A 17,310-nucleotide genomic window follows, 5' to 3' on the forward strand; every position below is an offset into this window, starting at 1 on the left:
TTTGACCAAATCATCTGATAAGAAACATCGAGTTAAAGATCAACAGTGGTTCGAGTTGTGGACCAACAGTCCGGCTGAGCGGCAGGACGCTAATTAGTTTCTCGAAGAAGACACAGCAACTGCAAACCCGAAGGTACAAGTTTTGAATATGAATGAATGAATGTGTAACTTGCTTTATCGTCGCGTGGCCGAAAAAAAACGACAGTCGTTGTTTTAAACACGGATGTTCTGTTTTATACGTTTCTTCCCAGCCAACGAGTTACCATGTACCTTACTTAGTGGGTGTATTTTTTTCTGTAGGGCTGAGAATTTATTTTAGACAAACAATGAGTGACCACTCGGAAAAAAGAACAAGTATATATTACGCACAAAGTCACAACTTGAATGATCCGCAATCACATAGATATATTGAGAACAATTGACAATTTATAAGAAGCATCATGGTAAGAGCAAATTTACATACTCGCTTGATTAATGACTAAGTTTGTTTGTTTTTCGAGATATTATCGTTTGAGGTCATTATCAACAGTTAATGAGAGAATAATTAAATACCACACAAAGTGATGAGCTTTTAGTTTAATAAAGTTAGCATATTTTGTCAATATATAGTAGAATGGGAGAAGATAGGACACCTTTTCGTTTTATTTTCTTGACCCATTTGGTGGTAAACAAAGAACTTTTAAAGAATTATTAAACCGTGGGCTTACGACTCCCATAGATCGTTGTGAATGGCCTAAAACGCGTCAGGATATTTGGATAATAAGTGGTAAAGGTGTCCCGTCTTTACCCTATTACAGTTCTTGATAATTTGCGCTAACAAAATTGATTGCTGAACTTTATGAGATTAAATTAAACGAATTAAAGAGTATTCGTTTAGCAAATTTAGATTACCACGTATTTAGGTAAAATTTTATTAATTTTTCTTAACTTTGCGGTAATTTGATTTTATCTACGAAAACAGCTTTTAGCAGTGTGTAATATGATGCCTTGCTTAATGACTATGTTGAAACGAGATGTAGCGTGGTGGTGCTGGTACGCTGTGGTTGCGCTCGTAACTGATTTCAAGTGTGATGGCCTATCCGTGACCTCGCTGGGAAATGTGTACTTCGTGGGCTAAAGTGTACTTAAATGGCCAAACGGGCCATTTCGGACCTTGAGGGTTCGGCCGCTACACTCCGTGTGTCGTTTCCCCTTAATTTTTCGACAGCTTTTATTGAACGATGAGGTATATCGTGATTCTCCCACCAGTTAAGCTATTTTAAACGCCCAAAAGCCAAAAGAGGAGACACCAGGTTGAACTAAGCGCTTGTGTCGTAATGAGAAACTATAGGGGCGAGTTTTCTCGCACAAGATTCATGTTCTAGTGCTTGGTAAATAAACGTACAAGCATTCGATGCTAGTCTATATACGGGGCGTCGGTTAATATAACAAGCCACCTCCCTCAATTGTATAATTGGGCCCATGTATCAACTTCCGTAGCTATTTATCTAGAGCCATGTAATTTGCAGGAGAAATTCGCCACCGTGAAAATTCGATTCCCCGAATTATCCGCCTACCTACCGTGTCTTGTAAAAGCATGTTTCCGTAGTACATTTGTATACAGTAATTTACTTTCGAGAAAGGCAATAAAAATGTTGCAAATCTTGATTGTTTTGAACCCATATGCTTAAACACGACAGAGATAATGCCTCCAATAACATTTACACAGTACAAGAACAAGAGTCTTCATATTATTTTTCTCGCAGCGTCAGCGCAGTGTTGACCGCACATTTTCTTTTTCACCACCTCCAATAAAACGGCTCCGTGTCAACACTTTCGGAATTATGCAACCTTCGGGGAAGGTATCATGTCGCTGATTCTAATCTGTTTTTTAATCGATATACCGTACGTAGCTTGACTTTTTGAACTTACCTGACGGCGGATAAATATATGCGCGTTGGTGGCGCGACTTCAGCGGTAAAAAACTGTTCATAAATAAAAACTCCTACGGGTATGGAATTACCTCTGTGTCTAACCTTTTTGTACTACTAGCTATCGTATGTCTCATCGACAACTGCTAAAATATTCCTATCAGTAATTAGATTCGCCACCTTCAAAGTTAAAAAAGATGTTTATTTGAAAAAAAGGGATGGGAGCCGTGAGGATAAAGTTTTATAAAAAATCGTTAAATGTTTGTTTACTACCAAATTGGAAAAGAATATAGATTGAAAAGGTGTCCCATCTTCCCCCACCCTACTATATATCCAAATATCTTGATCGTGTTTTAAACAATTAACAGCGGTCTATGTGAGTCGTGAGGATATGGTTTTATAGTACTTTCATTGTTCTTTGTTTACTATCAAATGAGACGAGACAATAGTATGAAAGGGTGTCCCATCTGCCCCCCACTACTGTATTGCCTTTTTTATAACCACCATTAGGTAGTGGAACATTGATCCCTTTAAGAATACTGTAAGCGTCTTTTTACGTTTGGAACATTATTATCTTCATATACCAGTTATCGTGTTCAGAAAAATGCATGAACTTAACGCGAACCTAATGCTTGGGAATTATAAAGTTTGTTAAGCTGTGGACAAAACCAATAATAAATTGTATAGATAAGGTGGTACATAAGACTTACTTTAGTTTTAATATTGCGCAGGAACTAAACAGTAAGTTGGGAAAAAACAGCATTTTGGTCAAACGGATTTTAAAATCGACTTAGGTTTAAAAAAAACGCCATATATAGCTAGGTTACAGCATGTAAAGCATTGGCTGCGGTTTTCGCCCCAAAGAAACGTGACGTGCGGTACATGGCGGCCCCGCGATTGAGCAATTCCGCAACACCCTTTCTTCACTTTTGATATAAACAGGCAGACACGCATGATGCTTAACTTTGTTTATTACGGGGCAGATTAGGTAACACACCTGGTCGCGCCAGAAGATCAATTAAGACCCCATGGCTGATATTGAGCGCTTTCTTTCTAGATATAAAGCCACAATTAGGCAAATGCCGCGGGCATAAGACAATCGTGTACTAAACGTTATGGCAATAAGATATTAAGGAACGGCCTGTAATACCCTTAGCACAATACGTTGGCACTTGTAATGTCCTCTGTTAAGTACACAGACGTAAACCTTATTAATATTATTATTATTAATGTAAACATGCAACGCGTGTTTACTTTTTTCTGCAATACCAGCTTTTTACTTCATTATGTACCTCTTAATGTGTCAAAAATTGTTTTCGTGCAAGGAGAACTTTCGTATGTTATTCTAAGTATGCGTGACGAAGTCATCAACCACACGATTTCTGAATCATTTGTAACCGCACCTGTTAGCTGTACATCCAAAAATAGAACAAACTAAGCAGTGCTCGGTACCAGAATTGGTCTAAATTGGCAGATTCCTACGGCGTTTGGACGCGATGTTCATTTTCGTGTAAGTTTATTAATCAAAACCTTCAAAAATCTCCAAATTCGTGTAATCTAGTGACAGTTTGGTCTGTGCTCTGCGGACGTGCGATCATTTATTACCTCCGAGGCGAGTCAACCATAAACAAACGTTACAGGTTTTTACCAGCATACGTAGAACTTGCGCAAGTTCAGCACAGCAACTGCGGGTCACCAAAAGGTCACACAGCAGTGTTTCCAAACCCCAGTGGTGCAAGATCGTTTTTTCGGGTAGTTGTTTATTTGTCTCGTGGTTTCTGTTTGTGCAACCGTACAGTTTTGTGTCGGAAAATGGCTTGTTTTTTTCGGGGTACTAGAGTCCGTTCGTTTTAATCAAGCAAACGTTCTTTGATATCAGTAAAATCGGATGCGCCCTGGGCTATGACGTCAGCAAATATGGCGTCAACTGAAACCTAATTCAATTACTTGTGTGTAGATTTCATTGCAATCTATGTTTGGCAGCACATGTGAGGGAGTCTAAATTCGCTTTCAGTGTAAAGGCAAGCTTAGTCTAATTAAAAATATCACAAGAACGCCTAAAAGGTCGTAAGACCATTACCCGTTCATCCAGATCTGATATAACGAACACGACGTTGGTGTTTTTACCAATTCCTTGTTCGTCCTGACACTCCGAACTAATTGAAGTTCTTTTCACTTTCCAAATAACCTTAATTTGAACTCTTTATCGATTCTCGGTGGCTGTCGTGCTGACGTAGGCATTTGCACCTGAGACCAGAAACTTAGTGATCGCTAAATCTTTATGGCGAAATCTCAATTTCGTGTCGGAACTCTCGTTGCTTAAGATTTGATCTCCGTTGCAGGCGGAAATATACGCAACCGCTCTGTTTGCTAAGCTTCCGAAAATACACATGTCCGATTATAACTGTTTAATTTGGAATGTTAGAGACAGATGCAACATGCTGTTGTTGCAATTGCATGTCCCACTTTAAATTAGCCTTATAATGAAAAACGCATTTTTCTGGTTTGACTTGACCCGGTAACTTTTGGCATAAACTCTCAGTGTGTTTGGTGCTCGTGTGATTGGCAGGTGATTTTGGAATAAATGAATAAATAAAGAAACGAATGAATGAATGAATAAATGAATGAATGTAACTTACATTATATCCCGGCGTAGCCGAAAAAGAACAGTCGTTGTTTTCCGTTTCATAAACCTCGGTTGTTCCGTTTCATATGTTCCGTTTTATACACCTCGTGCCAGCTTGAAAAGTATGTTACTTTGTAGGTGATGCTTAATAAGTTAAATCCGATGTTAAAAAGCAGCTCAAAGAATAGAAAATTGTTTAACTAAACCACGTTAAAGTATATCGTGACGCAAACTTACTCAAGTTCACGCCCAAGACAAGTAATCGAATCTCCGAAACTCGTTTTTAAATCACGACTTTTCGCTGCCCTAATTCGTGATGTGCCCCACCGAGGTACAGTCGCGTTACTTAGTTTATTTACCCAACATAGGCGTTTATTGCAAATGACGTTACCTTTTGAATATACTTCCCGGCAGCGTAGCTTACCCGTATAACCACAGTGGTGAACAGTAGGCCACGGATAAAGTTTCCCTGTACAATTTATATTGAATAACTACGCAACGTACCTATCAAGATATTTTCTACAACACAGGATGGCAATTTCAATGCAATTCTTTCCGAGTATGTATAGTAGGGTGGGGGAGATGGGACACCTTTTTATTCTACTTTACTGTCCCATTTAATAAGAAACAAAGAACATTTAAAGAATTCTAAAACCGTATCATCACGACTCCCATAGACCGTTGTTATTTGTTTAAAACACGATCGGGATATTTAGATATTATGTGTTGTGTCCCGTATTTCCCCACCCTACTATATCCTCTGTTGCAACACATGTGGTGTAAAAACTCACACAAGCCTTAGAATGTAGTTGCTTCGTTCCGTAACAAACATTACAAGGGCGTGTGTGGGATTGCGGTTTTATTTTGACAGTTGGAACACGAAATTCGGCAAATTTTACGTTTTACATTTTACAAGTCTAGTTTTCGTCCGCGACCTCTGCTGTAATAACAAACATTAACAGAATTAAGCATTTTGACGTCATCTCAATTATCTTCACATCGCGGGTTTATATTTGTCAATTTTATTTTTCGTTTAAGTTTTCGAAACGATTCGACTGTACCACAAAAAATAAATGACTGTATTTAAACAAAATAATCTCCCCATAGATATACACCAATTTAACCATTACGTGTTTGCAAAACAGCTAGGATTCAAACAAAAAAGATGAAGTAAAACAAAAAAAGAAGAAGTAAATAGAGTAACTCAATTAACACCGTCGTTTTAAATGTGCATTTTGAAATAAGGGGATTACATAACCCATAATTTCTTATAGAGTAAATGAGCCAGTTGTAAGTACAGTATTGGTAGCCTGAATGAGCACCATTTTGTAAATTAAGGGTAAATCCAATATTTATCTTGGTCAAATGGATAAAACATACAAAAAAGGGTTACAAAATCCTGGGTTATGTAATCCCTTTATTTCAAATTGCACATTTAAAGCGACAATGTTAATTGAGTTATACTCCAAATCGTTTTAGCCTGTATATGTGTATACCTCATAATCGTATTACAAAACGATTTCCGAGCCTAATATGGACATATACTGCAATCAAAGAAATGCGGTGTCGGCTGCCACGATACAACGTCAGCTTTAAATAAACATCGCTATTGGCGATCTGCTACTTACGGAAAAAAATCTCGCACTTTTTTCCACACGCCGTTTGCTGGGTTATAAATACGAGGTACAGGCGGTGATTTCATCCAACTTTGTTGGGTTGTAGAAACCAACTGTACCTGGCAAGGCTTCGGAATTTTAATTCGTTTGTTTGATGGCAAAATGGCATCAGAATTTCGGATTTTTGGATTCGCAATGTAAAACTTCTGTTACGAAATTTGGCAAAGATATTTTAGTCATTTTTTTTATAAAAAATGTAAATGTATTCGAGCTAAGTGTAGAAAATCGAACACAAAACATTAGTTTCACGCATCTTAGACTAAATTTATCTTTTTGTTTCTTTAGACTGGTCAAATTCAAAGTTTTCAAAAAGTTTAAAATTTGTTTCTGCTTAAAATCTCAAAGTTGAAGATGCTCAGTGTCAAGTCAATCGTTCTCTTTGTTACTTTAGTAGCAACTTGTACTGCCCAAATCACGAACTGTAAGTACTAGACATCAAAATGTGTTTTCTAAATATTTTCTAAGTATTTTTTACACTCTTTATGATGCAGTAGTTTATCAATATCGAAAAAATTTAAGGCTAATTTAAAACAGTTATAGTAGGATGGGAGAAGATAGGAGACTTTTTTATTTTATTATCTTGTTCCATCATTTGGTAGTAAACAAAAAAACCTTTAAAGAATTTAAAACGATTTTCCTGCGACTTTTATAAACTGTGGTGAATTGTTTAAAACACGATCAGTATGTTTGGATATTATGAGCTAAAAGTGCCCCGTCTTCTCCCACCCCACCCTAGCCTACTATATAATTTTTACCTTATTTAGGACTGTACAACGCAGTCTGTACGCATGTACAGTAGGCTACACAATCTTTTAAAACATGTTAATATTCCCCCAAACAAATATTATAAACTAGTCAGAATTTTTAACCCAAAAATTTAATTACTCAATTTTTGATGATCGGAAACTAATCTCACTGCATTTCATAAGACTTGATTATAATCTGCCTTGTCAGCCACAGGACTGGCAATAAACAAACGAGACAGGTTGTTGTTTTGCCATCAAAGGCTATATAGTGGCGCTGAAATATTTCGGAAATTAATTCGCTGTCTCGAAATTTTATCCTGTTGTCAGCATATCAGTTTTACGACAGTAGTCATATCGTATTACTTAACGATAAGCACCTTATCTTCCTAAGCCTAATTCGTGCCTAATTGCGCTAGAAACGCCCTTCACCAGAGCAACTGGTATTGGTTATATAGTAGGGTGGGGGAAGATGGGACACCTTTAGCACATAATATCTAAATATCCTAATCGTGTTTTAAACAATTACTAACGGTCAATGGGAGTCATATGCATATAGTTTTATAATTTCTTGAATTTTCTTTGTTTACTACTAAACGGGGCGAGAAAATAGAGGTAAAAGGTGTCCCGTCTTCCCCCACCCTACTGTACTAAGTATTCGGAACATCAAATATGTTCTGGGGTAAACATGAAATAAAAATAATTTTTCTGTTTGAAAAGCTTTGACGAAAAAAAACAATATATTATTATGTTTTTATCAAAGATAAAAAAGTGACTTGTGGTTTATGCTTTACAGCAGTGTTATTTATAAAACATCGTTAATATAACCAGTTTTTATTTATATGGCATTGGGAAGATGTTAATACTAAGTGGGTTAAATAAATAAATGTAACTTACTTTATCCTCGCCTTGCCGGAAAAACGACTGTCTGTATAACACGGGTGTTCATACATTTCGTGCCAGCTTACGAGTTATACCATGTAAGTTACTTTGTGGGTGACTATTTTAAAAAATGTTAATGTTGAACTTTATATAAAGATTTTCGATGAACTATGTATCAACTCAAGATTAAAAGTACCGCCAAAAGGCCCAAAACCACACCTTACATATCATTTGACATTTTTCAAAACCAAAATTTCGTGTTGTGTTTATTACACACAAGGCGTGACCGCTAGAAGAAATTACAAAATTAATTAAAAAAGCTCTCCAAACCTTACGTCACTTCGCTTTTCTTGCTTTTTTCTGATCACCTTGTTTACAAAAACAGGATTTTTTAGGATTTTAATTTCCAAACATGCCCGTTCCCATATTTTGGCGCCGGCCGTAAGCTGGGTTAAACATCATCGAAATTCCGGGCCAGCTTTACGCCGCAAGTGGTTAGATAACACAGTTTAGTAACTGGTACGTCATGTCAAATTACGTCATCAAAACAAGGTCGGGGCGAGGATAAGCACGTCTGTATACTTTCTCTCGGAAAATTAAAATAACTAAATTCTACACAAAGTTTAAATAACTAAATTCTACACAAATTAAAATAACAAATACTAAATCGGACATAAATTTAAATATCCTAAATTAGACACAAATTTTAATATCTAAAACGGACGCTTAGGGATTTTTTTGCGTTATAATTAGATTTTGAACTTACCAGTTAGTAGCCTCTAGTAGGCAGAATCGTCTCACGAACCTACGCACTTCTGAGGGTATTTTTTATCAGAAAATCATTTTACAGCCAAAAAGCAAGGCTGAAAACTATATAATTTTTCCTGTATCGACAGATTTGAACCCTGACGTGTTTCGAACAATCGGTGAGCAGCAACTTCAAGCGCCCCCTTTACACCACCACTTCAACCTTTCGTTTAACTTAAACACTTACGAGTAAGTAAACCTTAAATGTTCTTTAAGTAAAAAATCTCCTTCTTTTATTAAGTTATCAGTTGGTCGGAGTAAGATGGGTCATGTTTTCATTCTCTTTTCTCGTCTCCTTTGGTAGTAAACAAAACTATTTTACATAATTACATAACGTAGCCCCGGACTATATAAACGGGCGTTGTTAATTGTCAAAATCACGATCTGGAAATATGGGACTTCAGTGCTATAACAGTACATCCCGTCTTACCCCACAGTACTACATGTCTTTTTGAGTTATAATCAAAATTAAAGACCTTTAAATTTACATTTTTTACATTGCTAACTTGGTTAATTTAAAAAAAAACACGATTATAATTTCAAATTTGTTGATTTTTAATTACCCATTTTGATTGAGATTTGTTTTGTTAACACAACACCCAGTCAGCTGTATGACTTGCCCCCTGGGCACGGACAAGCTGGGTTGCCTGGGTACAATTATTTCTCTTGTGAGATAAAACATGATGTGTAGCTGTTATATGTGATAATTTTCTGACCATTAATTCTTGGCCCTATGTACGGTAGACACTCTTTAATAAAATGTGACATTTCACAGCTTTATATATTATATACATGTTATACTGAAAATGGAAATACCGTTAGAACCTAAAATCCATGTTTCCTGAATGTGTTTTTAATAATTAGCACCGGATTTTACAGCCGGTTATACAATTTTGTAAAGATTCTTTGTTTACTAACTAATAGAGCGAGAAAATTATATAAAACATGTTCCATTTTACCCCACCCCTACAGCACCAGTGTCTCATTGTTGCACAGTTTTAAATAGTTTAGATTATACCATCGTTTCTACTCTAAGTTGGCTGGTAAACCTTTTCAGTTCGTATATACGCATAGTAGGGTGAAGGGGGTGTGACACCTTTTCATTCTATTTTTTGTCACATTTGGTTGTAAACAAATAACATTTAAAGAATTATAAAAAATGTTCCCTCACGACACCTATAGTCTGTTGATAATTGTGAAAATAACGGTCAGGATATTTTAATATTATATGCCCAAGATGACCCATCTTCTCCCATCCTACTATACATACATGTTTATACATATTAATTTCACGTTAAATCAATTTCCTTTTTTTTGCAGGAACACAATTCATGAGGTGCTTCCAAAAAACTCGTCCTACCAAGTCCGTTCACCAAGCGCCGCTACCAATGGTGTCATCACGCTTACTATTCCCCTGCATCACGTATCCATGCGTGGCATGTACTTCACCACACTCAGCTTGTAAGTTTCCATATATATAGTAGGGTGGGGGAGAATGGGACACCTTTTCATTCTATTTTATGTCTCATTTAGTAGTAAATAAAAAAACGTTTAATGAGTTATAAAACTGTATCCTCACGAATCCCATAGAGTGCATAGACCGTTGTTAATTGTTTAAAACACGATCAAGACTTTTGGATATTATGTGCTAAATGTGTCCCATCCTTTCCCACAATACTCTATATGTCGCACTTCAAAAATGTCTTAACGAATTTTTCATTAACACATACTCCTATCCTACTTATAACAGTATATGTTCAGCAGATGTTGTTAGTTTTCGGCGCACAATATAACCAGAAAAAAAAATGATAATTCGGTCTTGTCCTGAAAAATAATCTGCAAATATAAATACGACTTGTATATAGTTGTTACTTGTAAGGATAGTAAGCACTGAATGAAGCCTTGTATATTTTATGTCTGTTTGTAATTATTTTCCAAAACTGTAAATTTTTGATCATTTCCAAAATATAATTGCCGCACCTTAAATTAAATCATGGTGCAGCAAACAGTTGAGACCTGATGTTTTAATACACCTTGGCGTTATTTAGTGTAAATTCCTTTTTTTTTCAGGACACACGGAGACCAGACCACAGTACTCCAAAATAACACTGGCAGCTTCAGATTAATGATGAGCGAACTGGATTTTCGATTTAGGATTAATTTTTTCTGTAAGTGCTATAATAATATACAGAGAATTTGGTTTAAAACACCGCACTGTTAGTTTGGAGAATATAGAAATAGAATATTACTTGAAATTCCGTGGTTTTCCATATTTCTCCCGTTCCCCGAAATTTGCGTTAGCGCTCATTACTCTACTCTGTAGTACAAGCGGCGATTGTTCACCTCCTTCAAGCAAGGTTAATTACATTGATAAAATCAGGACGTAACCGAGTCATGCCCAAAACGTAAACTTTCTATAACCGACTACTTAATTTCGAAGCTCCCGCTTAAACCGCCACGTTTTTCTACAGTTTCACTAAACGGGATAGTCCTCGAGACGAACGACTGTTTAACCAACATAGGCGACGTCGACTTCACTCTCACGGAATTGGATGGCCGACCAAAACCAATTGAATTGACCGCCATTAAACACTTAATGGAGATGGAAGTGAAGGGACAATACGGAAGCATGTTCTGCTCCACACTAAGCGCGTAAGTATATGCATATAGGTATAGTAGGGGAAGAAGAGAGATATAGAACACCTTTCCATTCTAGTTTCTCGTTCCATTTAGTAGTAAACGGAGAACATTTAAAAAATTATATAACTGTATCCTCGCGCTTTCTACAGACCGTTGTTAATTGTTTAAACCGTGATCATGATATTTGGATATTATGTGCTAACGGTTTCCCCTCTACCCCCCACTCTATTACAAACTTTATTCAGATTATCAACTTTTCTTAGTAAACAAAGTTAGGTTCGGGCAACGTCTCTACTAACTTTAGGTTCAAATATAACTGTAAAGTCTGTAATATTTATACCAATACCGATTAGGTACAACTGCGAGGCATGCCAGGATTCTCTATTTTGTGTTATAAAGTCTATATTACCCTTATTCTATAGCCTAGATGAATTTACTTCATTTTACAGTTTCGTTACAAATATACTTTATTTTATAATTTTTTTACAAATATGCTTCATTTTGCAATTTCTTTACAAATTTTTCCCCCATTTACAATTTCGTTGCAAATATACTCCATTTTACAATTCCTTTAAAATTATATGTCATTTTTACAAGCAGTATTACTTCCCGAGCGGTTCCTTCACCACTTTATGACGCGATCGGAAACAGGATAGTGGGAGCGTTGGAGATGAATTACCAGTAAGTATAAGGTATACTAACACCTTGTTTGGCAGCAAGTCTTATTTATAGGATAGTGATTTTAAAGTTCTGTCTGTTTTTCTAATTTTAAAGCGTTTTAAACATATGGAGTATTGGTGGGGGAAGATAGGACACCTTTTCATTATATTTTCTCGACCCATTTGGTGGGAAACGAAGAACATTCAATTGTAAAGCCGTATCCTTACAACTCCCCTAGACAATTGTTAATTGTTTTAAACACGATAAGGATATTGTGTGCCAAAGGTGTCCCGTCTTCCCCTATCTTACTATATGTATAGATATTTCTGCACTAACAGTAGGTTTGTTTTGGTAATAGTAAAATGCAAGTGGTAATTGCCAGTTTAATTTCCAGTTTAAAATATAAATGTAAATCCAGCGCCGTGGTATAACAGTGCTTGGCGCCCCTGCCTCTTATAGTTAAATAATTAAATCACCCACAAAATTACGCATGTTGTAACTCGTAAACGAGCGCAAGGTGTATACAAAACGGAACATTCGTGTTGTAATTGCCCCGCCACGAGAGGATAAATAAGTTCCATGCATTCATAGTATTAAACTAAGTAATTTATCTACATAATTGTTATTGTCCGAACAATTATGCATATAACGTCACACAATTTTAAACATTTTCTTTTTTTCATTAGGAAATCTGGTTAAGAAATCAACCAGATGAACTTTTGCAATTTGGATGGAAGATGTCGTTAATATTAGACGTGCACCAAAATGTCTGATATCCTTTATCAAGCTTATACATTTTAAAACTTTGTACGGCTGGTTTATTCGCCATACTTTATCAAGACGTGCACCAAAATGTCTAATACCTTTTATTAGGCTTATACATTTTAAAACTTTGTACGTCTAGTCATTTGCCATGCTTTATCAAGACGTGCGCCAAAATGTCTAATACCTTTTATCAAGCTTATACATTTAAAACGTTTGTACGTCTGGTTCATTCGCCATGCTTTATCAAGACGTGCACCAAAATGTCTGACATCTAGCCTATTCATTTTAAACCTTTTGTACGTACAGTCGAGGTCATGTGCCATACTTTATCAATGATGTTGTACATTAACACGGTATTCTGTCACTTGTTAACTGCCATAGATATGACTTGTAGTCCAGAACTTCTGTAATGCGTATCTAACACGTTGTTAACACTAACATCAGGTTTCATCCCATTTTTGTTTGCTCGAATTCATGTTTTGTATGTTCGATGTATTTAATGTATATGGTCGTTATGAAGTAAAAGATCTATTCATATTTCATGCGTTTAAATACTGAGTGATTTATAATTCTATAGTACCTAAATCCTATATTTCATAATCATGTTTTAAACAATTAACTTCGCTCTTTGTGAGGATGCGGGTATTTAAAATATCTGTAAGTATTCTTTGTTTACTGTAAAATAGAAGAAAACATATCCCACCTTTCCCCACCCTACTATATACATTGAAACATTGTATACAGCAGACAAGCGGAATGCGCGTTTGCAGCAGTTTGGCTCTTAATTGTTTCTGCAAGTTCCCGCCTTTTGCAGACTAATAATTGCACAATGCGCAAGGACGCGCTCCTGCTTTAGGAAGTTTAACACTTCTGTTCCCTCGCACGCCAGTACGGTTGGCCCTGAGACTGCACTGTTAGTTGTTCTAATATCACAGCTCTGTGAGTGTATAAGCGTTTTGAGGAAATACAGTTATATGTTGTATAGCTTATATGTAAGGTGCACTAGGTTTAATATTCTGATATATTTGTTTTCTGATGCAACTAGGCTAGGTAAACAAACTGTTTATTCGAATGATGTAGAAAATACTTAGCTGATGATAAACAATGAGAAAGGTAAGGATTTTTGCGCGTATTCTATGTACAGTACACAGTTCTTAGTACAGTAGATGGGAGAAGACGACACCTTAAGCACATAATATGCAAATATCCTGATCGTGTTTTAAACAATTAACAACGGTCTATATGGGAGTCGTGAGGATACGACTCCATAATTTTTTTAATGTTCTATGTTTACTAACGAATGGGACGATAAATATAATTAAAATGTCTCCCATCCTCCCCCACTCTATATTAAAACACAGTAGTGTGTTTTAAATGCAGCATCTGTATTATTTTACGCCTTTATTACTTAAGTATATATAGTAGGGTGGGGGAAGACGGGACACCTTATCATTTTGTTTTCTCTTTCCATTTGGTAGTAAACAAAGAACATTTAAAAAATTATAAAACCGTATCCTTACGACTTTCACAGACCGTTGTTGATTCTTTAAAACACGATCAGGTTATTTGGAAATTATGTGTTAAAGGTGTCCCATCTCCCCCCACCCTACTATACGTAAGCTATAGTGATTGGTGATTTTTAATTGCATCAGTAATCTGTGTTTTTCACGCCTGTCTATGCTTTCGTATACGTAACCCGAAACTGTACAACAAACGTTTGTTGCTGGGAAATTGCGATTATTTTTATATCCAATTCTTTTCATGCACTTACCACATTTCTAGGTCGACAGAATAAGGTTTAGCTTGCTAAGTTTTGCGTGGTTCTTTTCTTTTTAAATTATGCTGAATGCTTTCAGACTATCTTGTTTACTGCGCTCTAGTGCCACCGCCCGGATAATAAAAATATTTAATGTTTGTTTACACAAATATCTTTCGCTTTAATATTGTATACCAATGCGGTAAAATATGCTTAGAACTGACCCAACGCACTGAAATCGTTGATTGTAGCTTTATTGAGTTAATATACATATTTCATATTTTTACTACGGCTTTATAAGCTAGTTGATTCTATCTTTTTCTATATGGTGAGGACGGCAATTTTTTGATTTGTTCTTGCCTGACGGGGCAAAGACATTCGTTTTTAACATGTCCTGGTTCATACTACTGTGCATGCGCAGAAGGTCTGACTGACTTAATGCAACTCTTCATTAAAAACGTCCTGGCCATTACGTTTACACGTTGAAATCTAATTCTAAAATAAAACCAGCAGAAATGAGTTGAGTATATGATATAATTAGACTAAAATAGGTTTTTGCTTTAAAATAATAGGTCAATACTATGAGAGTTAGGCTTAACAAAGTAGGAGATTAATAAGTGTTATGTCATTACCGGTAATTATCGGGTCAACACAATGTATTGTATTCATGACGTAATCAACCATATAGCGATGCCAACTTTGTGGAACGTAGACGGTAGACATATTCCTTGACGTTACAAATGTGTATTTATTGATATTTTGGGCGTTTTTCAGCCAGACGGTAATTAATGGGTCTCGCATTATATTTAATCCGACCTTCTGCGCATGCGCATTACTGCCCCTCTCAGATTCAAACGGCTGGACCTATATATCACGACACTCGATTTAGGTCAGAGTTTTTTCTATATTTTTTAAGTTTATAATGCCGTTAGTTTTTCAGTGCTATAACCACTTGTTTGTAAATGATGCAACTGACTTGTAACGACGTAAGTTTATTTTGAATACCCGCAACTAAAGATGTCGATCGGAATTAGAACTTAAAAAAATCAATCAGACGCAAATTAGTCAACAAACATGTGCAATTAAGTGCGTTATAGCTTCTCGTTGCTACGATTTTTCGGCAAATAGGTTGTGCATGAATGATATATAGATCATGCTATACCAGAATCTTCTTCGTCGCTGATTTCTAGTTCGTTGAGGTGTACGTCTTCAGACATCGCCGTGTGTTGACGTTTGTCGGGTGGAAAAACTCGAATTCGCGGAACTGCGTGGCGCGTCTGTCGCCAGAGGTCGTTGTTGATCAGCAGCAACAATTTCTGAGAAAAACAAAATGTATAATTCAATTGTCGTTTTTAGTTCGCATAAAATACGACAAGAGCCCAAATACACTGATTTTAGAATGAAAAAGAATAATAAAATGAACATGTTTAAATAAAATTGTTTAAACTAAATGTCAAATTTGTCCTTGTAAGTTGTATAAATAAACTCTTTGTCATGAAAGTTGAAATATGTTTTTGGAAATTGATTTTGACAGAATGTCATACCAAGTAACAGTTATGGAAAGCTGCCTTTACTTCTACAGATCAAAGTAGTTAATTGCTTGTCGTTTTGGCGACGTCAGATGTGTGTAGTAAATTAATGAGATATGTGTAGTAACAGTTGCTTACGTATAGTAAATTACTTATCGACTTGGCGGTGTATATATGAGAGGGTATAAAATCAAATAAATAAAATGAGTAAAAAAATCAAAAAAGAACAGAAATGAAATCGTTTGCGGTGGCCGTTATTTTAGGTGATAGACGCCAATTGTGAAATACGATAATTTAGTGTATGTACCTTGTTGATTTGGCTGTGTGATGCACTCATTTGTGACATGAGAGGGTACATTGGAAACATTGGTTTCATTAAAAGGTGGGGGTAGGTTGGGAGGTAGTAGGCTGATGGTAAAAGTTGTTGTATTGCTGCTTGCTTTGATTCTACTGTTTCTGTCGCTCTTGATGTCCAAGTAGGTTGCTGAGAAGCGGATGAAATTGGAGAGACGTTACGGTGTTGTGGCGGTATAGGGATTGTGGTAGAACGAGGGGAACTTCTGACTGTTATAGCGCTGTCAGGTCTGCTGTTATGGGCATTGTTGTTAACGTCAAGGTCCGTGCTTTCAAGTTTAAGTTTCTTTAGAAAAGGTTCGTCTTCAGGTTCGCTGTCGGAGTCTTGAATTGAGTTTGCCAAGAAATCATCATCGCTTACTTCACTATCCAACCGCTTTCCTTCCGACATTTCTTCCCGGACAGCAGTCTCGTAACTGCTCTGGTGGCGCAGTAAAGCCTGCTGACGTAACTGTTCGAGTTTTGCGTCCAGCGAGTTTTTTCGCATGCAGATAGGATGAGCCTTTTTGGGAATATCATTCAAAGATGGTTCTGGTTCCCATGTGTCCGTTCCGGAGTCATCCGACACGCACTCTAAGCAGTCGGACTCTGACAGCGAAAGTTTTGTGAAGCCATCTCTTGCTACATAAACGTTTACCTCATGTTTGTCATCACTTGGCGGGTTATTTGTTTTTTCAGCACCATTGTTATTTTGATCAACACTTGTACAGTTAACGCTTGTGTGCTCAGCAGAGCTTCTACTGACGTCCATATTTGATGACGTCATCCGGAGTGACGTAGCATTCGAAAGCGGACTGTGTTGGTCATTATGTCGAGTTAACTGAATGTTTTCTTGTAAGCGGGACGTTGTTGACTTCTCAACTTGTTTTTCGAGCTCAGCACAATAAAGAAGCTTCGGAGAAATTTTTCTTGGCGCTGATGTATATCTGCAGGAAAAATTTTCGAATGGTTACTCACTGTCT

General features: G+C 36.5%; 2 protein-coding genes across 3 annotated transcripts in view; one reads left to right on the top strand and one right to left on the bottom strand.

Moving 5' to 3' along the window:
* The first annotated feature begins 7 nt into the window (after positions 1-7).
* LOC100179772 lies at positions 8-13,261 on the top strand. Of its 2 annotated transcripts, none has more exons than XM_026836335.1 (9): positions 8-133; positions 301-443; positions 6,498-6,633; positions 8,734-8,833; positions 9,965-10,105; positions 10,715-10,812; positions 11,116-11,296; positions 11,885-11,976; positions 12,631-13,261. In XM_026836335.1, the coding sequence occupies exons 3-8, from the start codon at positions 6,564-6,566 to the stop codon at positions 11,967-11,969; spliced, it is 675 nt and encodes a 224-aa protein (XP_026692136.1). In that variant the 5' UTR covers positions 8-133; positions 301-443; positions 6,498-6,563; the 3' UTR covers positions 11,970-11,976; positions 12,631-13,261. The 2 variants fall into 2 exon arrangements, with proteins under 2 accessions (XP_026692136.1, XP_026692135.1); XM_026836334.1 differs by having other exon boundaries at positions 11,885-11,965.
* Positions 13,262-15,441: 2,180 nt separating this feature from the next.
* The window catches only part of LOC100183824, a gene marked incomplete in the record, with an annotated part of 5,420 nt that continues 3,551 nt past the window's right edge, over positions 15,442-17,310 (bottom strand). Inside the window, 2 exon segments of the mRNA XM_002120087.4 lie at positions 15,442-15,781; positions 16,302-17,274. Coding sequence (XP_002120123.3) covers positions 15,617-15,781; positions 16,302-17,274 — 1,138 coding nt within the window.

The sequence above is a fragment of the Ciona intestinalis genome, chromosome 10, assembly GCF_000224145.3.
Source record: "Ciona intestinalis chromosome 10, KH, whole genome shotgun sequence".
Lineage (NCBI taxonomy): Eukaryota > Metazoa > Chordata > Ascidiacea > Phlebobranchia > Cionidae > Ciona > Ciona intestinalis.